Below are 23,297 nucleotides of genomic sequence, written 5' to 3' on the forward strand. Positions count from 1 at the left end.
CGATCAGGTCTGCTGTGCTGGACTTAATACATACAGCAAATAAAAGAAGATAAAAAACTCAGGGGAAAAATCCAGGTGCCATTGCAGTTTTCGAAGTCTATTATCAAAAGGCAATAGAGGGTAATAAAAGCTATGGCCTATACTGAGAAACCATGAAGATCCACCTAGAAGCTGTTTTGGTCTTAAGAGGGACAGAACACGCTGCCACTGACCGAGACAGAGTCTGGGGCAGATGGTCCAGGCCTCGTGTTCCTTCGCCAACCGATAGGCGTGAGCAAGTAAAATCGAGAAGGTAGGAAACACTGAGAGGCGTAAGGAACATCGTGAAGGCAGGCAAAATTAAAGCACGTCCCGCTAAAGATTACAGTACCCATTAGCGACCTGCCTCATGACAAGTCCCAATAAACCGGTTAAAACCTCATCAGATCAGTACAGCGGTTGCGTTGTACGCGTGCGTGGGAAGGCAACATGGTGCGATGCCAGCCATCAAAGGCACTCTCATGGAGAACACGTGTTAATATAGGCCTATATTATGTAAATTATTCCTCCGAGCTCCGACCTACATTTAAAGCAAGATATGGGACGGAGAGACCCCGCGCCTTTGTGTTGGTCATTGTTTGATCGGAATCTCAGGAATTCTTTTACAGACTTCTGGGGGGGGTGTTAGGTAACAATAGTCTAGAGTGTGTATAGGGATTGGACAGCTAAGGGTGGTACCCCTCCGTCCCATATCTTGCCTGGTGTACCGACCTAAAGGCGTGTAAGTCGTTCAGACGTAACCCCCCCCATCAAAGATGACCTACCACTCATGCGCTGTTGTATCTGCACTTGCTGTATCCGTTTTCACGGATACATTTATGCTGGAAATGTTAACCGTCATCACAGATAAACTGCGAAGGTACATCGCATAATGAGCGATATAATCAGCCCAATCAATCTTCTAATGGGCAGAATGGGGACTGTTGTTTCATATGATATTCAATTTCAACAAACACTTAAACACTCCCATCTGAATTCTCATAACACGTCCATCACTGCATGTAAGATAAAGAAAAAAGAAGCCGCACGATAACGTGAAATTTGACCTACAAAGTTGGACTTTGGGACATATTCCGCATACAATTATATTTTACGCGCGCATGTGGCACGTTAAAGGGAAAGACTTTTACACTTTGCAACACAACGACTTTTTAAGACTTGTACAACGTAGTATTTTGTGCAGTCATAACATTAACATTCGACGATGGCCTGGTCATGGTTGTTTATTACCAACACTTGTCTAGTTTGCTGTAGCCACCTCATAAAACCGGTAGATTTGCACAATATGTGATGTGTCCGTCACTATCTTGTGTTGGCATATTATCTGACCAACTTGTTGGCCGATCGGTTTTGACAACAGCAAACTTTACAGGAGCGAAACGAAAGCCATTATGACGGCACGAAAATGTATTCGATTAATTCGCGAATTATTTGATCGGATGTTACAAAATCGCGTTCGTGTTTGCTTTGCCGTTTCGGATGCGCCGGCCTAATTAATGCATACACGGGATTTAATTCCCTTCCAAGACGTCAATCATGAGCAAAAATAATTCCAATTCCGCCCACTGACCGTTAATGTTGGTCTTCTATGCACATTATAAAGGACCGGCAAGACTGCACCTTTAATCGGTTTTTCTCGTTATACTCGCAGGACTTCAGGTGACGTTCTCTCGCTCAAGTTCTAGACGCGTGATGTAACAAAAAAATCCGATACAATAATAGCCGCATGCATTTGATGACTATGCAGTTATGGCGGCAGAACAGGACACGGACATTGTTGGTTGGACACTGAACAGTCTACCGGCCGAAATCATCTTCAAGATACTGGACTTGCTGCCGGTTGAGGACATCTTAACCTTGGCTAATTTGGGGCCAGATTGTAGGCTGGGCCGGATCGCTGCAGACCCTTCGGTTTTTAGGTAAAAGGCATTAGATCGTTCTTCCATCCAGTTGTGTTCGCTGACTATGAAGAAAGTCTATATTCCTTCGTATGCAGCCCAAAGTTTGCCCTTAAACGCACGAACGAGTCCCTTCGTAAATTCTTTACTTGCTCATATGCAATCACTCCTTTACATGTTCACATTTGAAAATTTGCTTTTATATATGGGCCTATCAGATTTAGATCATGACTATAAAACTTTGTGTAGTTCTAATCGAATTTTTGGTCCTTTTTCACGATTTTCATTTATGTTTCCAGGACTTTGACTCTGAGTAAGTGCTACCACCTTACTAGAGACACACTTAAACTCTTGCTCTCGAGACGAAGGGATGACATTCGATATTTAGACATCTCCAACTGCTACTGGCTGTCTTCCGAAGACTTCGGATCCTTAGATTTCCGACTACCAAACCTAAGGCACTTAGACGTCCGCCACACGGACCTCCCCTTCAAGACCCTCCACAAAATCCTCTCGCACACTACATCCTTGCGGAGCTTGTCCTGTGACCTGAGCAGCGGAGTCAAGCTGTGCGACATCAGCCGGCCAGCCGTGCGGAACCTCCGTAGGTTGAGGGAGCTGAACGTGGTGTGCGTCCCCGGGAAATGCGTGGGCAAGAACGGCGAGCGGTCCCTCCTGGAGTACGGGAGCCATTACAGAAAGTTGGAGGCTTTCAGCGTGGACTCCAGAGACACGGAGAATGTCGACATGGAATGTTCGTGTAGTGTACGTCTCGATGACGTCCTACCATTTGACAATCTCAAACACGTGATGATTGGACAGCGAGCGCGCGACTCGCACCGGAGGAGCTTAGATTTTGACTCGCTGAAGTTGACAGCCAATCAGTGTTCTGTGCTGTTCGCCGACGGCCGTTTCAGCCAAGTAAATTCCCACGAGGATAATAATCTGGATACCACGGCAACTGCTTCTTCACCAAAGATGTTCTCACTGCAAATGGTTCGTGCGCCCGACCTCAAACTCCCATTGTATCACAGTCTCAGATATTTGAATATTGCTGGGAATGTGAATTTCACAGGATTGCGTGCGGTGGCCGCAAACTGCCCCTTCTTAGAAAGTCTAAACATCAGCTTCTGCAGGGATGCCTTGAAAAGGGTAGGCATGCCTGCTGAAATATAATGTTCTTACCGATGTTTTAAAAAGAATCACTGTCCGGTATCGCCGATAAGTTTTAGGTCTAACTTTTTCCAGGTTTACAAGAGGGAAGAGTGGACGGACCTGTCGGCCTTCCGTATCTTTGCCGAGGCCAAGACGCCCCTGAAACATCTCAATATAAGTGGCCTTCATCTTCATCTCCCAGACAACGAGCTGTGTGAAGTGTTGGCAAAATTTCCCGGTAAGATCGATTTCCAATGCCAGAACAATTCAGGATGCTCGCGCATGTGGGTTGTCGCACTTTTCTACTGGAGGCAACATCGGCCTTTTCTGTATTGTGGCATCTTTCAGGGTTCGATCAATGAAGCTTTCCATTTCCAGTGCCAAGACGTTTGTTAAACGACCGGGGCGCAATTATCGGCTAAACAATGCTTTGAATACTTTTTATTGTATCGGGAAAAAGATTTGAACCAATGAACTTACTTCAAAGGCATTTTGTTTGACAACTTAATATTTATTAGCAATTGTTTCCATCTGAGCATTTTTCCAGCAGACTCCAAGACTGCTGCATCTGAGACCATATCCAGCAGGCAGCAAATATTAGCACATCAACCTTATCTACGTTATATAAAATCTAGGGTGCGTTCGAGCAAGCTACTCGTGTTAACACAACTACTCTCCCGAAGCGCACGAACGGCAGGAGTACGCCCCCTGGATCGGCGAGAGTATACTCCCCGTCATGCAGGAGTATACTCCTGACCCGGGAGTGACGCACAAGCATCCTCACTGTGTTAACAGGAGTAACCGCACGAACGCACCCCATCATAAGTCCATCTTTTGGTCAGTGACCTTAAAAGGTCCAAACTGCAGCACAGAGCAGGGTACTGGTGTTCTGTACAAGAAAACGATACCATCCCCTTCCCAAACACTGGTGACAAGACTTGATCCCCCCCACACCCACACAGGTCTGGTTTCCATCTCACTGCCAGTCTGTGGACTGCCGGAGAGGAGAGGCTCAGTACCTGTTGATGGTTTGACCTTCAGTCAAATCCGAAGTAGGAGCAGAAGCTGCGGTTCTGTTGATATCAAGTAAGTTAATTTCCTACTTGAACTGAACAGGCAATCAATAAACTTAACAAGTTAACAAAAATTGGAAAAATTAAAGATTGGTCATTCAGCCGTAGGTTTTTCCCCTGTCGCAAATATTTGGGCTTATGCTGCCAAGAGATGTATCACAACTGTGGCTCTTCAAAGCCCATTTCAGACACACCATTAAAGCAGGAGCCATCACTAGAAACAAAGCCAGAATTTGAGAAATGTCTCTCAGAAGCATATTTTGAAAGTAACAACTCACTTCTCATCTCGTGTTTATTCATAAATGCAGACAAAAAGAGGTTTAAAAGAGGGTGTAACACTTTTGATCACTGTATAGTCTGGTTTCTTTAAACCAGGTGCGACCACTGTTTGAAGAATGAATGGAGAAGCCCAGGAACCAGTATCACAAAAGATGTAGGTAAACTTTAAACCATTACTGGCAACAAGTTAAAGTGAATGAATCAGTTTGATGGATCAACTGACATGTACACGTGCTTTCAACTACATTTTTCTGACTAAGATATTACAGTTTTGTGATCAACCACACTCATCTTACCATCACACTGTCAAAGTTCTGACAATAAGAAACAAAAACTGAATATTGGGTATCCCTGGACCTTTTCCAGGATAACAAGAGAGGGCTAGTTTTTGGCGGCACCATTCGTACCACGCCATTCTACAGAACCAGTTCTTATAATTTTATAGTTTGAGCAAGTCTGGTCCAAGCCAGTTTGGCTCATCAGGCCGGTGTTTATCTCCAGCTTCTTTGCCATAAAACGACTGAGAATATTTCTGTTCCCCCTGGATGGGATGCCAGTCCCTCGCAGGTTGCTTCCCCAGCTAATGCTGGTACCCATTTATACTCCTGGGTGGAGGGAGGTAGGCAGGGGTGAAGTGGCTTGCCAAGGGCCACAGCATACTGCTAGCAGCTGGATTCGAACCTCCAACCCTATGATTGGAGGCAACAGATCCTAAACCACTTGACCACATTTCCCCTACAAATAGTTTGAACTTGGAGCTAAAATTTTTGCAATTCTCAGTTGGCAAAGCAAGAAGGCTGTGCGTACTGCACCAGTGACCTCTCTGAGCTCGTCAGGGGTTGCCTCAAGATGCAATCATTTGAGCTGATCAAGACGGGATTTGTATCTTTCCTGAGCCCCAGATCAGCCTCCAAGGATGAAGACGTCATACGATGGTCAGTGCATCACAAAAAAAATGAGGACTTCTCATCTTGACTTTCAAAACAAGAGACTTTACCCATGCATACATTTTGGCGATCACCTTCTGAGATGATGGGGTATTAATGCAGTAGTGTTATTTTTTTTTCAAAAAAAATGTCCAATATTGCAGAGTACGGACAAAATTGTAAGTCCATGTACATGTACCATTAAAAACCTCAAGCAAAATCAAAGAGAATTTTACTACTACCTTCTCTCGCTTTGCTGCCATATTATGCTGCTATTTTGGAGGCATTTTTCAGACAGGAGACATCTTTTATATAGCATGTTATTAGCAACTGAGTAATGGATGCTTTCATCAATAGTTAATTTGGAATTTGTGTATCTCTTTTAGATAAAAACTGAAATAAAAGTTCAGTACCTTTTATTTTCCGAAGGATATCATGTCCTTGGGTATTTGTTACAGCTGTAGGGTTTATTGCGAGTGTTCCAATTCTTAAACCAAAATTTTCGAAGTAATGATCATGGCATTCCTTTGTGACCATGTAGTGCTCAGTGAATTGAGGAATCACAGGAACCAAACGATCTTACAATATTCTTGCCTTTCAAACCAAGTGGAGACATCATGGATCCCGAGAGTACACTCCTTTGCATCTCAAGATGGAGGCATCTGACCTCGCTAGTTCTGGCGGGGCTACCCAGCGTATTCCACGGGCGGAGCCTGGTTGCCGTTACCCAGGGTTGTCCGGAGCTCCGCCGGCTGTCGTTGGCTCATCTTGGGCCCCACCCATACGACCAGTGCTTGTTCATGGAGGGTCTGTGCCAGGCGCTGAAATACGCCAAAAGAATGCAGGATTTCAGGTCAGTTCAACTCGACAATTTAACTCAAAAGAAGCAGTGGGTCACTCTCACAAAACACGGTCAAATTTTGGGACTGACTGAATCAGGTTAGAACCAAATCTAGGCAGATGTTCTGATGAGACTGTCCAGCACCTATTTAAGTCAGTTCCCCTCCCCCAAGAGAGGAGCTTTCAATCAGTTTTCTCTCAACCTCCATGACTAAAAATCTCCCAATTATCTCTCAACAGATTTTTATAACCTGAGAAGTAATGTAAATCGTCACCAGCACTTTAAAAAAAATCCATAGTTTCATTACATAAAGTAGGCCTATGCAAATAAATCAGAGACCACTGCACTTTGCATCCAAGGAAACCTACACGTATGATGGACGAAAACTCTGCACTGATGACTTTGTGCCACCGATAACCAGATTCGAACCGAATTTGTTTCTCAACTGTCATTCCAGATTAGAGCAGCCCAAGCTCGCTGGCATGGCGTCACTGCTGCAGAGTTTACAAAGCTGTAAACGACTGAGCAGGCTGTGCGTCATCACACAGTGCGGAGGGTAAGAAGCCTGTATGCATGTCCACCTCTTGCAGCACTGTCTCCATGGGCCGTCAGATTCAAGTATCAGGCTCGCTCCACCTAGCCCATTCCTCTTCTGTTTTTCTCTCATGCAGCCATGGGGCCAATTTCATAGAGCTGCTTCAGCACAAAATTTGCTTAAGCGCGAGAAAACCTTGCCTGATAAATTAGGTAACCAGCCAAAACTCCATGTGATGTATATTGTTTGGGGATCGTATTTAGCTGTCTTTTGATTGGCATGACAATCAGATAGAGTTTGAGCTGGTAGCCTTTGTTTTTTTAAGCAAGTTTTTTCACGCTTAAGCGGTAAGTACTTTTTTATAAGTGGAGCTTTGAAATTGGCGCCCAGGTGGTATACATTCCAAGGGAGTAAGTCCCTAAAACCTTCCTTGCGTATTTCTGTCATGTTCCAAACTGCAATACTATTCACATTAAGTATCTCAACACAAAGTCACTGTTGTCTGTTGTCCCAAAGCCTTTCCGAGTAGGTACTCTGAGTTTCTGAGTATTTGCTTCTAGTGAAACATTTTGTCCGATGGAATGTTTAGCAAATCAAATACTGATGCCCTCCTTCACTTGTCATTATTCCTAAAAACTTCCGAACCTCAAGAGTAGCATCTTCAAGGCTCAAACACTGAGATCTAGTCTCAAGGATTTGTCCCTTTTTTTTCGTTTTTCATTTTTGTGATCTGGATAGACTTAAATCTCTACACGTCAAAGACCTGGACGATGTAATGGACAAGTGCCAGGATCTGATGGTTCTGCAAGTGATTTGCAACTCTTACTTTGAAACCTGTGCCAAGTGGCAGCAAACCTTACTGGACAAGTAAGTATCGTCGTCAACATTGTATACTTTAGAAAAGCAGAGAGTGTTACACTGGAAGTCCACAGCCAAAGTATAAAAAAAAAAATCAGGCCAATCTCAAATGAAATTCCTGGGGTAAATCGATCTAGTTTAAACCAAACTACACCAGATCAGACCACCCACTAAGGGTGGAAATTTATGGTTTACTTGAAAAACGTTTTAAAAACTTTCCCACACCGCTTAACCGTTTGACCTCGGTGTTTTCAATTTGCATAATTATATAGTTCAATAATGTACGTGGTCCAACCAATGAAGAAATGTAGATTGATGTTGGGGCATTTATAACAAGCAACAAATTGCCTACGATGTTAATAGTTGGTATTCCTTTGATATGACGCAGTAGTAAAGTTTCCGAAAATCGGATAACATTTTACAGGCATTGTTTAAAATAAAAATGTATTTGAGATTGCATCAACGAAAATGTCAAACCTCTAAAACGTTTGGGACAATAGGTACACGGATTTAGAAGTTTTTTGGTTTAAAGGTTTTAACCTGTAAATGTCCCACCCTTTCCGTGTACATGTACAAGAATTCCAAACTACATGCAAGCATTACAAACAAATTCAAAAGTTTCAAGTCTTCCTCCTCGTTTAAGAAAAATACATACGCAAGATCAATAACCCCAAAGCAAAGACAAGATACATACAACCTGCACTTTGCCCCAATCCAAGAATTCTATAAAGGTCAACGTTTTCATTTTCAAAGATCAACATTTGTTTATCTGACACAATGCCACCACTGCACTCCAATCAAGGTACAAGCCGGGCAGGCCCGCCCTTCACGTCATCATCGCCTCCTACAAGAAGTGCCAGGCGACTCGATGGCGAGACATCTGCGATAAGGTCCCGTTCGTCCACCTGGAGGAGCTGACGCTGTTTCAGAGCAACGTGGCTGCCAAGGCGCCCTCATGGAGGGAGATACAGGAGATCCGACGAAGGGAGCTCATGGGAGACTGACGAAGACAAAAAAATGCTCCTGTGTCTACTTGACTACAAGAGCCAACACACAATCACTAGAATGAGCTCCAAGATAGACCAGGAGAGGGCGCAATTTCCCTAGCAACGCAGGCTCCTTCGGTAGGAACTGTACTTGGATGGGTCGTGGAGTAGGAAATGCCTGTATGTCTCATCGCTACCAACAAAATGAGCACTCCAGACCAACATGGCTCTTTCCAACCAATGAGGGGGGCTTCTGCTTGCGGCAGATAGTCTTACAATGCGCTACTCTCGCTGTCTGCCTCATGGCTTAACCCTTACCTATTCAAATACATGTATGTTTGAATCAGTCTTATTCAGAGTAGTCTGTTAAATGGCGGTGGTGCTGGACTATTTGGGGTTCCAAGCCTTACAATCCACCTTATGTTTTGGTCAACGTCAATCAGCAATTAGTTTTATTGATATTTTACATTATCGTGTTTAGTTTTACTCTCAGGTTCCCCAAATCAAATGCTAACGGCGCTTTCAATTCAATATGGGCAACTCGTGAAGAAAGTCTGTGCCAAAGTTGCCGAACTCCAACTCCAGCAGGTCTCAATTTCATAGAGGCGCTGGTAAGCAGCAAATACTACTGTACTCCGCGGATTTTTGTGCTAAGCAGCTGAAAAATGGGCCAAATCAAAACAGTATGCCATTCTCTCTAGCAGTCAGTTTTCATTTAGCAAGTAGTTTTTATTTTAATGACTTGCATCGGTTACTCAGGCTCTAAACCTTTTCCTTCGTGATTTGTTTCATCTCATTCTGTCCGCATTTCTTGTTCTTGTCAATCGTATATTGGACTCTGTTTTCTACTTTTCCAGATGTCTTTTCGTACATCAAGAGTATTGTTATTTAGCACTTTATACATTCTGCGATATTTTTTTATGATATGCAATGAATCAGTTTTCTGAAATAAAACCAAAGTTTTAATCATCTTTTTGTCGAGTCAGTGCAACAGGGTCGTATCTCGTGTACCAAACAAATGCGAGTTACTATGACAATGCGCTGCCACGACGTTTTATAACATTGACAGATCTGTCTGTGGCATGGGTACACATCTACATGTGCATCATGAAAAATGGTGCGATTCGATCCTCGATGGTTCACTTAGTTCCTGTTTTAAAGCTAGAGCCCAATTAGAAATGGGCATTTATACTGAAAACGTGTTGCAAAGGGGATTGCGAAATAAATGGACCAGAAACTTGAGATGACACAGTGGATCCGGCGCTTTGTTCAGAGAGTCCTTACTGACATCTTGAAACACATATGTACAGTTAGTGCTAATATCATTTGTGTTTTCCTTAGGAAAACTGTTTACAAGCCAGCAGTGAGTGTTTATATGTCGAGCGTGATCGACCGATTTGCACAATTGCCCTATCGCTATGTAAGATTGGTCAGTTCTGTTTGAGATCTCCAACTTGGCTTCCCCATCATGATATAATCCTCCACAAACACGAATCATAAAGATATAGTAATTGGTTGATGGAGGAATTATTGTCAAATCATGCAATAAGATCGACCAATCACACAACGATCGACTTCAATATACATGCTTATTGCTTGCCATTGTTCTCAAAAAGTTTTGCTATTGAAATAAGTCAATTTACTAAGCTTTATTGCTAAACAGTACGACAGATTGGTACCAGAATTCATTTGGTCCTGAAAAACGGCTTACCGTCACGTGCCACCGTAGTGGGCCTGCCTGTGTCGGCTACGGGCCAGCTCAGGGTGAAACTGTGAATTGTACCGTCCCGGTCTGTCCACCTCTTCCACCAAATCCCTCTGGGCTCCACCCTCAGGTTTCTCCCCAGACAGTAGCCTGTTCGTCCGGGCTCTCTCGGCTGCCTCGCGTCTCAGTCGCTCCTCCCGTAGCTGCTGTACGCTGGGCCCCTGCGTCGCCTCCCTTCCCCCGCGGCTCGGATCTTTGCGTACGTCTTTCGTTTTGGAGTCCCCTCTGCTTTGATGTTTGTCTCGTCTTTCTTTGGATTTTCCAGATTTGTCCTTGTCTCGTCTGTGTTTATGTTTGTGTTTACTCTTGTGGCTGCGGTGTTTTGACCTTCTATCGTCCGAACTGGCTTTGCTAATGTTCAGCTCTTTTGACGGCGATTTGACATCTGAATCCACGCCAACTTGGAAACCTGCTTGGATTCTGCTGGTGACGACATGTACATCTTTCAGAGTGGACTTTATCGGTGGTACGGTAGTCTCTCCTTTTGGCCTCTTCACCTTGAGGTATTTCTCCATTTCCACCATGGGATCTAGGCTCGCCTTCCTCTTCACATCCATGCAGCTAGAGATGCAAGTAGACCAAAGAAGGACCATGTAACTTGGAAAGTGACAATGAGGGAGTTCTGTGCCATTACATACATGTAGGCAGGGTATATCAGTGCCCAGGAAAATAAGGCAAAATACCAGTTTGTCTCTGGTCAGACAGAGTTTCTGAAATTGATGCGGCAATGCGACTTTTTTTTATTAATTTTTTTCCTTCTCCAGGGTAGACAATGTATTGATATTCAGGCTGTGTCCGAAACGGGCTTCCAGCTTGCAGTACCTCACGGTAATTTGTGAAGTATAGCGCCTTACTTTGTGCGCAGTGCCTCATATCATGTGGGCAGCCCTGGCCCGGTCTGGTACCACACCCCATGAGATATAAGAGACTTATGTCTTTGTCTTCGGCACAATGAAGGTCAACAGCAGTACTTGAAGGCATATTACAGCCAAGAGGACATTAAGCCTTTACCTCTGTTCTTCAGATGCCGCGGTTTTAGCAACTCGGTCAGGAGGCTTGAAGTACCAGGGCTTGGCTGTCTGTGCCTCAGCGGAACTTTGACCCAGGTAGGCCAGCAGACCAATTTTCTTCTCGTACTGCTCTTTGGCAGCTTTCTCCTCTTTCTCGTGTTCTTTGTTCTTTTCTCCTTTGGGCTGCAAGGGTAAAAAGTCCATTTTTCAAATTCTGTAGAGAGTTAACACATGGGCTAAATACACATAGGCTGAGGGATTCAAACCCCTTAGTTCCTAAAATTTTGTACAAATCCATTAAAAAACTATTTGTAACATTCAGTTAAGTGAGTTTTCTGAAAGGTCTTTCTAAGATTAATGTTCAATCAAAATAGAAACATTAGAAACAGGAAGATCTCAGTTAGTCCCCCCCCAAAAAATAAATGGATTGGATGTTAGGTTCGTGCAGACCTACTCAACTCACCTTCTCAGAACCAAGATCACTGAAAAGATCGACATGCAGTGACTGGATGCCCTGGTCTAGTGAGGCCCGTAAAGCAAGACGATCATCTTGGACAGATCCAGAGGGTGGTGAGTCATCTGAGGAGGTCAACTGACGAGCTTTTCGCCGCAGTAATGCTGTCCTGGCCTCCTGCTCCTGAAGGGAAAGAGATAAACACATGCTGCAAACCCAAACTTTTCTGGCCAGTGTACACGATCCATTTGTAATATGTACATGTACATATATCAAGACGTTACTGCCACCGTGCAAGTCGGCCCCTAAGAAATCTTCAGGGGCTCTGAGTGGAGGACTGACTTACTGCCAGGGCGGCCCGTTCCTGACGTTGTTTATTCTCTTCTGCTGCCCGTGCCTCATCCCGCTTTACTCGTTCAATATTTCTCAGGCTTCTTACATGCCAACTGTAAAAAAAAGGTAAGGAGTAGCAAGAAAAGTAGTTCGGTGAGTATCCAGACATTCTTTTTGGGCCACGCGCTCCAGTGTCCCCCACACATTTGAATTTTGTTTAACGGCTTTTGCTTGTCATTCTTACCATTTGGGCATAAATAATGCGGAGCCCTATGATTGGTCAGTGTGACCCCCAGCGCACCACAGCCATACACGGAAAGTGGCAGCAGCCAATTTCTGTATCTTGTGTATCAATCGCAGTCGTAGTCAACCATTTGGTCACATGTACACGTGTGAACCGCATGACTCTCGGACGTCCATCGGGAAATATTTGCACCTTTTTTTCAAAATCAGCATGGCCCATTTTTTCTTGGTACAAAATAAGGTATGTAAGCTAACTCGGGGGGGGTGGAGCAACATTTCCATGGGTACACAACAACCACAAAACCCTTGTTAAACGTCATGCAGAGCCTATGGCGAAAAGGCTTGTTTTCTTTGGGTTCTTGGGAACTGAGGGGACAGACATCAGACCCCACAGTTCTGGGGGTAAGAATCATCCACACAAAACTACACAAAGTTGCATGACTAAAAGGCAATAACACTATTGATTTACAGGCCCTCCCATATTACAAAGCAGTAACCTGAAAACCAGACTTACATGACCTAGGCTATAGCGCTACTTAGTACTTGGGACAGGCCTAACTCATGATCTATCGCACCAGTAGGCTACAACTATAGTATAAAGCATATAATTACAGATTCCAGGGGTCGTTTTTTGGAGTGGCGGGGTATTCTGCAATTCTTCCAATTAAAGTGAAGAATAAGCCTAGTTCAGTACAGTAGCCAAGTTTTAGTTGCAACATTTTTGTATTGTCCGAAAAATGGGCAGCACCTACCTAAAGTACTTTTACTCGGCGGACATTAGATTCGAACGTTAGGCCTACAGCAAAAAAAAAACGATACATGATCCATGTCTGATAATGGGGGTAATCCGGGGAAGTCCAACTTAATAAAAATGTTAAAATCCGTCAAATTACATAAAAACAAACCTTTTCTTTGGAAGAATATTCATCTTGATCTACCGTCTCGCGGTCAGCTTCTTGCATTCAGCTCAGATTTCTTTTCAGTGGGTGCGCCCTCTCTCGACAAAAAAAAACGTAAATAAAGGCCTACACCTGACACGCCTTTGGCACTTGCTGTCGGAGCTCTCGCTCATCAGTACCCGAAGGGAAGCTTACCTGGCTCACACCAAACACAGGATCATATAGCGGGTGAGTTTTATAGCGATCTTTTCACATTTTAGGAATGTTTATTTCTTCATATCTACTTTCAGCATCTTTTTTCTTTGACCACCCGCAAAAAGCGCGTTTCAGTGTAACGTTACTAGTTGCATGCGCGTACTGACTAGGACCATGGAGGTTGAACCATTCTACCTCCATGCTAGGACTAACCCCCTGAACTGTGGGGCTCGACGTCAGCCCCACTCCTTGTTAGTGGGCGGAGGGAGCGGGGCTGACGTCCCCCGACCCCACTGCGGCTATATCTGTACTGATTCTGCCTCAATTAACATTATCATTATGAGTAATGAGAGGCATGTAGGGGTTGTGCAAATCATTAAGTTATGGAATCGATTTTTTAGCCGACAGGTCATCAACATATAGAATAGTTTTGTTGTAAATGCCAAAAATTCGTCTTCAAACATCAATAACATTATGGGTGTATAGGGATTATGCACTGCTGGTGCCATGGAGGCTGTTCTTTGTTATTTTAACATAAAAAGTTATTTGAGCATGTCCTTGTGTACAGAATCCTTACCCTCCAACTCTCTGCCCAAACGCATTGCCTCCAGAGAGGCTTATGCCTTATTTTTACCCATAAAGAAAAACATAAGTAGTTCTAATAACCTAGGAGTTTGATCACAGAACTCGTATGAATTTTACAAAATGACTTTCTCTTGGCGATCCTTACTTTTGGGGGAAGCTTTACATGCTTGTTACACTCAACTTTTAAAACTTGTTACAGCTTGTACTAAAGTACAGCTTAATTGCAGCCTGAGCAGTCTTTGTTTCTGATTTTAATAATGGGGGGAAAGTGTCCTAAAAAAGTAAGGATTGCCAATATTTGTAACAAGATGATTTTTTGTTCTAAACGTTTTATGGCCTGATATTGAAATTGAAGTCTAAAATTTGCCAGTTATGCCTGTACTGGGACGGTTCAAGGCTGTTTCTTCCACACCCTGGCTTTTTGTTCTATGGTATAATCGCATCGTTCAACTGTATGCTTCACTGCACATTATTTGACCCCTTCCCCCATCATCGTTATTATGAATGCCATCCAAAGCCTTAATGTAGTGGGTTGGGGAGATATGCTTCACAGTGGTACAGTTGAGAGGACTTGTTGTTTGGCACCATGGCAATGTTTATTTCTACTACAAGTGAGAATCAAGTGTACCCCCACAGGTCGCAATTTCACAGAGAATTGTGTCAAGTATCCATCAGGTTGGTTTACATTTGATGTAAGGTGTATTCCTTGTTTGTTTTTTTAATTTTCATTTGATTTGGTTTGGTATGACACAGAATTTATTGAACTTTATGCAGGAGAAATCTGTTGTGGTGGGCTCTTTACAAGATAGAGCATTCAGGAAAGTTTCTTGAGAGACAGAATGCATCGTCTCAAATCCGTTGATTAATTAGAGTTGACAGTGTGACCTTACTGTGGTTGAGGGGTGTGATCGCACCGATTGTCGTTGGGGAGCTCTGTTATATAAAAATGATATGGAAGTGTCTAGATGTGCTTTGGAGAATGCTTCAGTGGTGTAAACATTGTCGTAGGCACAGTAGCAGTAGGAACATTGCCAATAAATTGGCCCAAGAAAATTTTATTTTGATAAAAAGTGCTTGTTCAGAGGCTGGAAAAACTTCCAGGCCTCAGCAAATTACAACACTTTCTTGAGAACTTCAAAATACTGTTTACATTTATCAAACCAATGACTGTTTACATTCAAAAGCATCATGATTTCCAAATCTAGTTAAATTAAGAAAATGAGATTTAGCAGCTATTTAATTTGACGAACTTATCCAGCAGGAAGGCTTGAAAAGGAAGGCTTGAAAATGAAATGCATTGCATCCAGTAAATTTGTCATATTTGATTTTACTTTAAATTCATTGAAATACATGTAGTCTCATCTATAGTAACAAACCACAAATCCTCCATTTACATGGGGGGGTCCAGAGAGGTTGAAATAAATTGCAGATATACTCATTTTGTGTCTCTGACATGACTGAGGACGGGTGATAATGATCAGATTGCATTCCACTCCTCTGAGTTTAGGATTCGACACTTTTTTACAGTGTCAGGAAAATGTACACTTCATGCACATTTTGATGGTGTGAACGAATTGCTTCCTTTGAGATAAAACCAAAATGCCCTTTGTACTTTGGATGGCGATCTAATGTCACAGAAAGAAGGCAGCTGGACTCCGTGCAACTGAGGATTGCACTTAATGTAGTAATCTTAACTGAAAAAGGTATAGATTAAGATCCCAAATGCAGCCATACAGACTTAGTACTTGCATTTGAGGCACACACCTTTGAATTGTTGACCTAGAATTACAGTGACAAAAAAAAAAAGCTTGCCAATTATAACTCAATACACAGCTCACTCTGCTCCTGACTGGTTGCTAGGGACCGCAGCCTATCAACACAGACGTGAGCAGACGGAAGCTTGGTGTATCCATAGCAACTAACAATCAAGCACAAACACTGGCTTGGTCATGTTTACCGTGGTTCAGTGCAGCTAGTCTGGCCTTTATGTACATGTACACCTTTAGGCTTACATTGTTATGTGCACCCTTGGCAGTAAAGGAGCCTAAATTTATTTATTGCGTGCTAGGCTAGTATTGTATTCCAATGCAGATAATCCTGGATTCAAACAAACATCCGCATGACAATATCCCATTTTGCCAGGCCTGGCCCGGGGTGGCATGGCCCTTCTGTTGTATCGTGCCCAGAGAAATTAAATGGAGTTGGCATCCATACAACTTGTAGTCCTGTTAACTGAACCCAAAGCAGGTTGTTTACCTCGTATAAACACCGTGGGAAGGTGCGATGCTACTCTGTATGCACTACCTTTCTTTGCAATGTATTCTCACCCAGGGGGAACTTCTTTGTTTTCCTACACAAACAAAAGAAATCAAATAAAGCAACAATAAGGTTCAACCGAATTCAGATGCGAAGACTGAGACAAGTTTGAAATCAGTAGATGAAATCAGCAACTGGGATTCTATCTCGCTAAGATTCTGGGGATGGATTCCCCCCCCCCCATCGCCCATCATGGAGGCAAATTTATACCTGTACATGTGCACTCTTATGCAAGTTGTCCTCCATGGTTATTGGTTAAACATGTAGACGCATGTTCTGTGGTGTGTTTGTGTACATCAGTTTACTAGTAAACTGAAGTTGCTCACTTCGTATCTTTTCAAAGCCTTCCTATTTAGCTGATGTCAGCATCTCATCATCACGATAAAAGTGGTCCTTAAAAAAATCATCAGCTTTCATTTAAACACGCCTGTTCTTTCAAATAATACAATAATCCTAGCCGTGTACATGATCATACCAACGATTTTGTGTTACCTTTTTTTTTTTCAATCGATGGATCCCTACACCTGACACAAATCTGCTGGTTCGGGGTTACTTGCCGCAGGCTATTTAAAAATGCTCGTATCCAGTCTGGTGGCTGCAGCTTCAATTCTCAATGAATAAATAATCTCAGTCCACATAATAATGGCCATTGTTTGATAACAATAGACCACTGTATGGTTTGTGGTTAACATGGCACGTACAGTGCCCCCCCCCCTCGGTGATTAATAAATTATAGAGAGAAAAATCAATGGCAGCATTTGCCTCGATCATTCACCTAGTTGTGAGTAACTGAAGTTTTACTCGTACAACAGAAATGTGCTAATTACTCAAAGCGAAATACAGTCGAACCCTATTAATAAGAGGTCCTCCGGACTTAGCGAATTCCGCTGTTTTAACAGGAACCTTGTATTGTCAGGAATTAAAAAAAAAATAAACAAGGGATTGGGACCTAAACAGTTCCTAGTTACAAGCAGACTCTTGTATTAACAGTGCTCTTATTATTAATGAGGTTCGACTGCCCTTTTATTCCAAGTACTGTTTCAATGTGTTGAAATGTTCCTACAAAATCGGAGATCAGTTCTTTGGGTCATTTGTGGCATTATTCCCAGCATCAGGTCACTCCGTCCATTCACAGCCTGAAGCAGGACTCTTGCTTTTTTTTTTATAAAAGTACATGTACGGGTACATGTACTTCCCTGCCTCTCACTGACGCGAAACAAATTTTAGCCCCAGTGGGATGCATCCCTTCTGAAAGCAAGTTTTAACAAGTCTTGAATTATTCTTTTGCTTTCCCAACCGATGGCAGGTAGCAAAAAATACGACTGCAACATTGAAAGAGCAGACACGACAGAAGCCTTTGACCAGTTTCTGATAGATTTTTTAACCTAATAATTCGATGGAAGCTTGCATGGTGGAGGAGTGTCTCCTATAAGGAAATTTGCGTTAATTAGCGTGTCTATGGAGATGATACATGCACAAAGTAGCTTCCGTTATTTTAATCTCTGGGTACAGATCCTCGCTTTGATTTCCGCATCACTTCAGACACTCCCTGACACGTAGCCATGTCGGACTCTGAACTGGAGGAGGTCTTCAAGAGCTTTTGCGCATTTGGCGCTGGCTCCAAAGACACCACGGCGGCCATGGACAACGCAAAGTTCGGCAAGCTGTTCAGGGACCTCAAACTCTACGATAAGAAGTTTACATCCACGGACACCGACATCATCTTCAACAGGTATGTCTGGGAAGGGGGGGGAGCGATCGTGTAATGGTTGAAGTCTAACACTCCTCAATCCTCCAATTGGTGATGGATTGAAGACTGTTAGAGGTAAGCCCCTTCCAATCCAAAGGAAGTGGTAACGAGATTCTGTGATATTTGTTTGTACATGTATTTAAACTGTTTTCATTGTATCTTCTTTGTTTTAGCCTTTTCCATTTTTTTCACATTGAGTGCATTTCCTGGAACATTTGCTTAAAGTATACGAATACACCCAAGTTTCAACATATAACACCAATACTGTATCATCTTCGCTGGCTACCTGTTTTGTACAGGATTAACTTCAAAATCATCCCGTTAACATACAAAGCCATCCACGGTCTTGCTCCTAGATACTTAATGAATCTTGTCATCATTAAGAAGGAGTCTAGATATCATCTCAGGTCAGCAAGCAACGGTCCTTTGTTTAGTTACCCTAACGGTAAAATGCTACCCACACTTGGTGACAGGGCATTTGCAATGGCTGCTCCGAAATTATGGAATGCCTTAATTGCCACGGCATATACGGTGCGAGCAGAGCCTTGCCGTTTTTAAATGTAAAGTAAAAACTTACCTTTTTAATATTGCATTTGCACAATGATATTGCAGTGCAAGATTCTTGAGTTTATTAGTTTTATCTGGTAAGATTATTATTATTTTTAATTTCATTGTAGGTTTACCTGTGATTCATTATTTTAGTGTCACCGTGTCTGGTATAATTACTTTTCTTTTATTGGAGGTAGGGTTAGAGGCGTCTTTCCCCAGGAAAGATCGAGACATCACCGATGCCAGCAGGGTTAGGTTCTCCCTGTTAGCGGGGCAGACGTATCCCCATACTGTGGTTTGGTTACTAGCACGATGACATTCATTTATCCTTTCATTTCTTAAATCAATTATTTTTTATGCTAACTTGTACTGCACCATTGATCATTTTTATGGAAACGGCGCATCATAAATTTTCAATTATTACTATTAGTAGTAGTAGTAATCCTCTTATTCCTTCAAATGTATCATAATTCTATGATTGTCTCCTCTAGGTAGGATTCCTCAAGCCATATTTCCTTTTGAGGTACACGTGTTTTGAGAGAATCTGTTATTTCAGCATCGGAAGGGAGTGAAATGAAATGCCAAAGAAACTTTTTTCTTTTTAATTGAATTTTCAGGCCCGAGGTAAAATCCAAAACTGAAAGGAAGATCAACTTCTCCCAGTTCAAGAAAGCCCTGGAACTGTGCGCCGAAAAAAAGTACGGCAGCAAGGGCGACGTCCAAAAGTTGATCGACAAGATTGTTGCCGGTAAAGGGCCAGGCACGTCAGGGGTCAGTACATCCATTCTCCCACTCCTCAAATCTTCCATTTCTGCTAGGAATGTCTGCTTTTTCAGATCTGGGTAGGAAGGGGGAATTTTCGTGAGCAGAAGCCTGTAGAGGCTTTTCGTGGTAGCCATGTCGCTGGGCAGGTCTTTTGTCTCATGGGGAAACCTCCTTTGTGCATACCCTGTGAAACAAAAGCATTGACCTGCAAGATGGCAGCCCTGCAAACCCTCTATTGCTTAGCAAATTGAAGGGCTCTGTTGGATACCCTTGGTATTAACACGGATGAGAACAAGCGTCAGTCAAATTTGCTCTGCCTTGTGTTTCACATGTTCGTGAATACAGCTGTCTCCTTACTTTGATTTCTGCTTCGAGAACCAGAACACTTCATTGTTAGGGTTGGAGTTTATTCCAATCACAGAACGTCCATCCCAGAAATCGTGTCTTGTTGAACTTTAATTTTCTCTTCCTTGTTTTTTACCCTAAGGCCACAAAAGCAGTAAAGACTGGGGGCGTAGACAGGCTGACCGACACCTCCAAGTACACTGGCTCGCACAAGGAGCGGTTTGACGAATCGGGGAAAGGGAAGGGCCTGGAGGGGCGGAAAGATTTTGACGAAAAAGCTTCAGCTGGCTACGTTGGAGGCTACCAGGGGAAAGATACATACGACAAGACACACTAAAATGGGACTGCTGGTGAGTTGAACAAAGCTGTTCTACCATATGAACTGAATGTGCAGCTTGATTGGCCAAGAATGGATCATGTGACATTCCAAGAAGTTTATGTGTGATCATCAAATAAATAGCCCTCAGTGAAGTTACAGCAATTTTATGGGTTACTTTGAAACAGAAATCCCATCGTTGAACTGAAATTATAAGTTGAGGAGGGCCAGTATCACCGTGAGGCAAATTTGAGCAATGACCATCTGTCAACCGCCGGTCGATCTTGCCCGGTACCCATGTTGTATTTTGTGCACAACTAACCAAGGAAATCGACCAGCGATCGATAAATGGGTGTCTCTCAAACTTGTGCTCCTAGATTTGACACCAAAATTGATGTCTTTCTTCAGTGTACCTGTTCACAGGGTCCTGCAAGGATGTCTTCATTATTTCTGAAGAGAAAATGAAGTTTGGAGGTCTATGAGTGCTTTCCTGTGAATTTTTATACGATGCTCTGTAAGTTTTCTTTTTGACCTTTTTGATTACAGGTTTGTTTTCTGTTGTCAATAATCAAGAAGTTCTCTTCGTCAAGTAGCTTGTATCATCAGCAAATAGCATCAGAGGAAAGTAATCAGTGTAATGTGATAGATCTTGTATGAGCTATTTTCTCTGTCAAAAGAGATATTTCCATGTCTCGTAAATTGCCTTTCTTAACTGTTGGTTGAAATGTATAAAGATTCATATGTATCCAACAAATATACTTATACATGTAAATTTTGTAGGTCGTTTTTAGAGCTATTAAAAGTAATTATGCAGTGTATGAGATTCTTATTAGCTGTGTGTTCGAATAAGAAATGGCACATTTTTTTTACGTAGTAACAATGTCTCATTTGGGCTACACAGTAGCATGCCTGGACAGTGTTCCGGGCATAGGAATGGTAAAGGGATGCTAAGTTTCCGTTGGAATACACCGTTTTGGCATGGTTGCCCGGTGGCCAGTTGAAATGGTCCCTGCTAGCTCAGCCTTTTTCTCCATTGCTGGTGAAGGTGACTCAATTTAGCCATTAGCTACAAGGTGACTCTATGGGAGTCAGCTCGTGAGTCCAACGCCTCATAGGTCCGACATCTCATAAGTCCGAAAAATGCGTTAACAAGTCCATAAGTCCGACGCCTCAAAAGTCCAACAATTCTTTATATATAACAGGTTTTTCCCTTACCCAACGAATATTAATAAGCACTGTATGCTCAGTGCTTGTCCGAGAGCTTGCGAAAAAAACCTCATAAGCTTACTCGGGTGGGACTCGAACCCACAACATCCTGCTTACTAGTGCAGATGTCTTAACCACTCGACCACCGAGCTTGCCGGGGTCGGCTGGCCGGTCCGAGTCAAATGAAGCAGCGGGTACCGCGAACTATTATCAAGATGTATTTTTGCGTTGGGGAGATGTTAATTATATATAACGGGTTTGCCCTTACCCAACGTATATTTATAAGCACTGTATGCTCAGTGCTTGTCCGAGAACTTGCGAAAAAAACCTCACAAGCTTACTCGGGTGGGACTCGAACCCACGACCTCCTGCTTACTAGTGCAGATGTCTTAACCACTCGACCACCGAGCTTGCCGGGGTCGGCTGGCCGGTCCGAGTCAAATGAAGCAGCGGGTACCGCGAACTATTATCAAGATGTATTTTGCGTTGGGGAGATGTTAATTATATATAACGGGTTTGCCCTTACCCAACGTATATTTATAAGCACTGTATGCTCAGTGCTTGTCCGAGAACTTGCGAAAAAAAACCTCACAAGCTTACTCGGGTGGGACTCGAACCCACGACCTCCTGCTTACTAGTGCAGATGTCTTAACCACTCGACCACCGAGCTTGCCGGGGTCGGCTGGCCGGTCCGAGTCAAATGAAGCAGCGGGTACCGCGAACTATTTTCAAGATGTATTTTTGCATTGGGGAGATGTTATCAACAATTTTTTATAAGTTTATTTCGACCTATAGACCCGACGCCTCATTAGTCAGGTACCTCGTCAGTCCGAAAAGTCAGACTTTTGTGGCGTTTGACGTGAGAGGTGTTAGACTTTATGACAACAGAAACAACAATGAAAGTAGCATTTGATGTGTAGATTATGAGGAAGTGGTCTCTGAAATGCTGTACTTTTTCTCTGTTTAAATGATTTGATGTTGATAAGATGTTGGATAAATGTGAGTGAGATGAACCTGATTATTTCTGATCAAATGTGGTACAGTTTAGTTTGCTGTGATCTCTCTTTTGATGCATGCTGTTTAATGTGACCAAATGCTTGCAATTTCCACAGGGTTTATATGAAAGTGTGGACATAAGTAACATACTTTTCCAGTGTCATCAACTTGAAGAGTTATAGACTCTTGGCATTCACAAGGTCAACTAGCAGTTATTAGCTTTTTTTCTAAAATAATTTTGTCCTGACCTCCGGACTTCTGGAAGTCAAGATAAGCATGAGATGTCACAGATTTGAACTGTTATAGATGCAAATTTGAAATCCCGATAGGATTGTGGATTTTCACATCGATTTTGTTTTGTTTTGTACACTTGGCCTTAAATTTCACAAATTAATTACATTTTTATGATCCCAGATTACAAAACTTGGATCACAAAGTGGTGAAATCACCATCCAACAGTTCGAAGCCCTTGTTTTTGTCAACACCGGTCACTCAGCAGTAACATGAGACTCATTGAAGTTCCAACTTTGTTGATATTAATAAGTTCCATGTCATGTCCGTGCCAGATCTAAACCACAAGTCTGACGGATGTTTTACATAAAATGTCAGAAATGTGATGAATTGATCATTGACCCGACTTGCTGAAATCAAGTAATAAATAAGTATTCATTTGATTGACAGATCAGGTGTTGTCTTGATTTCATTTTCCTGGAATCATAAGGAGAAAAAACATATCGGTTATTTTGCGCTGGTTAGATTTAGATGGCACATCTCGGCTGTGACATGCTTTAGCGTATTGCTCCTCCGAATATTGAGCCTCCGAATGCAGTTTCCACAATTGTAAAATAAAATCTGTTAAAAGAAGAAACATCCAAAACCTTTGTTCAAAGTAGATAAAATTACTAAGGGCCCTAAACCTAAGCGTTGCTAAAATGGGCGTTCTATTTCATGGAAAGTAAAACTTACATTCCCCTTAAAGG

At 42.7% G+C, this 23,297-nt stretch overlaps 3 protein-coding genes across 7 annotated transcripts; 2 read left to right on the forward strand and 1 right to left on the reverse strand.

Annotated features, from left to right (window-relative positions):
• The first annotated feature begins 103 nt into the window (after nt 1-103).
• On the forward strand, nt 104-9,832 carry LOC110974787 (F-box/LRR-repeat protein 18-like). Of its 3 annotated transcripts, XM_087137556.1 has the most exons (11): nt 104-292; nt 1,691-1,958; nt 2,237-3,089; nt 3,186-3,330; nt 4,055-4,178; nt 4,541-4,598; nt 5,225-5,379; nt 5,978-6,223; nt 6,669-6,767; nt 7,485-7,613; nt 8,407-9,832. In XM_087137556.1, exons 2-11 carry the CDS (start codon nt 1,789-1,791, stop codon nt 8,606-8,608), a joined length of 2,181 nt encoding a protein of 726 aa, XP_086993682.1. In that variant the 5' UTR covers nt 104-292; nt 1,691-1,788; the 3' UTR covers nt 8,609-9,832. The 3 variants fall into 3 exon arrangements, with proteins under 3 accessions (XP_086993682.1, XP_022082355.2, XP_022082356.2); XM_022226663.2 differs by having other exon boundaries at nt 104-1,958; XM_022226664.2 differs by having other exon boundaries at nt 104-1,958; nt 2,237-2,933.
• Nucleotides 3,583-13,429, reverse strand: LOC110974789 (leukocyte receptor cluster member 1 homolog). Its single transcript, XM_022226669.2, has 6 exons — nt 13,301-13,429; nt 12,166-12,265; nt 11,829-12,002; nt 11,367-11,548; nt 10,302-10,916; nt 3,583-6,191 (listed from the first exon to the last, which is right to left on the reverse strand). The coding sequence occupies exons 1-5, from the start codon at nt 13,321-13,323 to the stop codon at nt 10,304-10,306; spliced, it is 1,092 nt and encodes a 363-aa protein (XP_022082361.2). The 5' UTR covers nt 13,324-13,429; the 3' UTR covers nt 3,583-6,191; nt 10,302-10,303.
• LOC110974791 (tubulin polymerization-promoting protein family member 2-like) lies at nt 13,394-22,997 on the forward strand. 3 transcript variants are annotated; one of them, XM_022226671.2, is made up of 5 exons: nt 13,394-13,522; nt 17,903-18,122; nt 19,307-19,460; nt 19,942-20,149; nt 20,662-22,997. In XM_022226671.2, exons 2-4 carry the CDS (start codon nt 17,953-17,955, stop codon nt 20,134-20,136), a joined length of 519 nt encoding a protein of 172 aa, XP_022082363.1. In that variant the 5' UTR covers nt 13,394-13,522; nt 17,903-17,952; the 3' UTR covers nt 20,137-20,149; nt 20,662-22,997. The 3 variants fall into 3 exon arrangements, with proteins under 3 accessions (XP_022082363.1, XP_022082364.1, XP_086993713.1); XM_022226672.2 differs by having other exon boundaries at nt 13,411-13,522; nt 17,933-18,122; XM_087137587.1 differs by lacking the exon at nt 13,394-13,522 and adding an exon at nt 14,729-14,749.
• Nucleotides 22,998-23,297: the final 300 nt, after the last annotated feature.

Source organism: Acanthaster planci, linkage group LG06 (genome assembly GCF_054643075.1).
Source record: "Acanthaster planci isolate LZ-2023a linkage group LG06, COTS_SCS, whole genome shotgun sequence".
Lineage (NCBI taxonomy): Eukaryota > Metazoa > Echinodermata > Asteroidea > Valvatida > Acanthasteridae > Acanthaster > Acanthaster planci.

Excerpts from the sequence above, each read along its gene's own strand:
- LOC110974787 (XM_022226663.2), top strand. The coding sequence starts at position 1,789 with ATGGCGGCAGAACAGGACACGGACATTGTTGGTTGGACACTGAACAGT. Across the intron at positions 5,380-5,977 it reads GATGAAGACGTCATACGATG|TGGAGACATCATGGATCCCG; the intron begins GTCAGTGCATCA and ends TTTCAAACCAAG. Across the intron at positions 6,224-6,668 it reads AAAAGAATGCAGGATTTCAG|ATTAGAGCAGCCCAAGCTCG; the intron begins GTCAGTTCAACT and ends CTGTCATTCCAG.
- LOC110974789 (XM_022226669.2), bottom strand. The coding sequence starts at position 13,323 with ATGAATATTCTTCCAAAGAAAAG. Across the intron at positions 12,266-13,300 it reads AATATTCTTCCAAAGAAAAG|TTGGCATGTAAGAAGCCTGA; the intron begins GTTTGTTTTTAT and ends TTTTTTTTACAG. Across the intron at positions 10,917-11,366 it reads GCGGCATCTGAAGAACAGAG|CTGCATGGATGTGAAGAGGA; the intron begins GTAAAGGCTTAA and ends TTGCATCTCTAG.
- LOC110974791 (XM_022226671.2), top strand. The coding sequence starts at position 17,953 with ATGTCGGACTCTGAACTGGAGGAGGTCTTCAAGAGCTTTTGCGCATTT. Across the intron at positions 18,123-19,306 it reads ACCGACATCATCTTCAACAG|GCCCGAGGTAAAATCCAAAA; the intron begins GTATGTCTGGGA and ends TTGAATTTTCAG. Across the intron at positions 19,461-19,941 it reads AAGGGCCAGGCACGTCAGGG|GCCACAAAAGCAGTAAAGAC; the intron begins GTCAGTACATCC and ends TTTTACCCTAAG.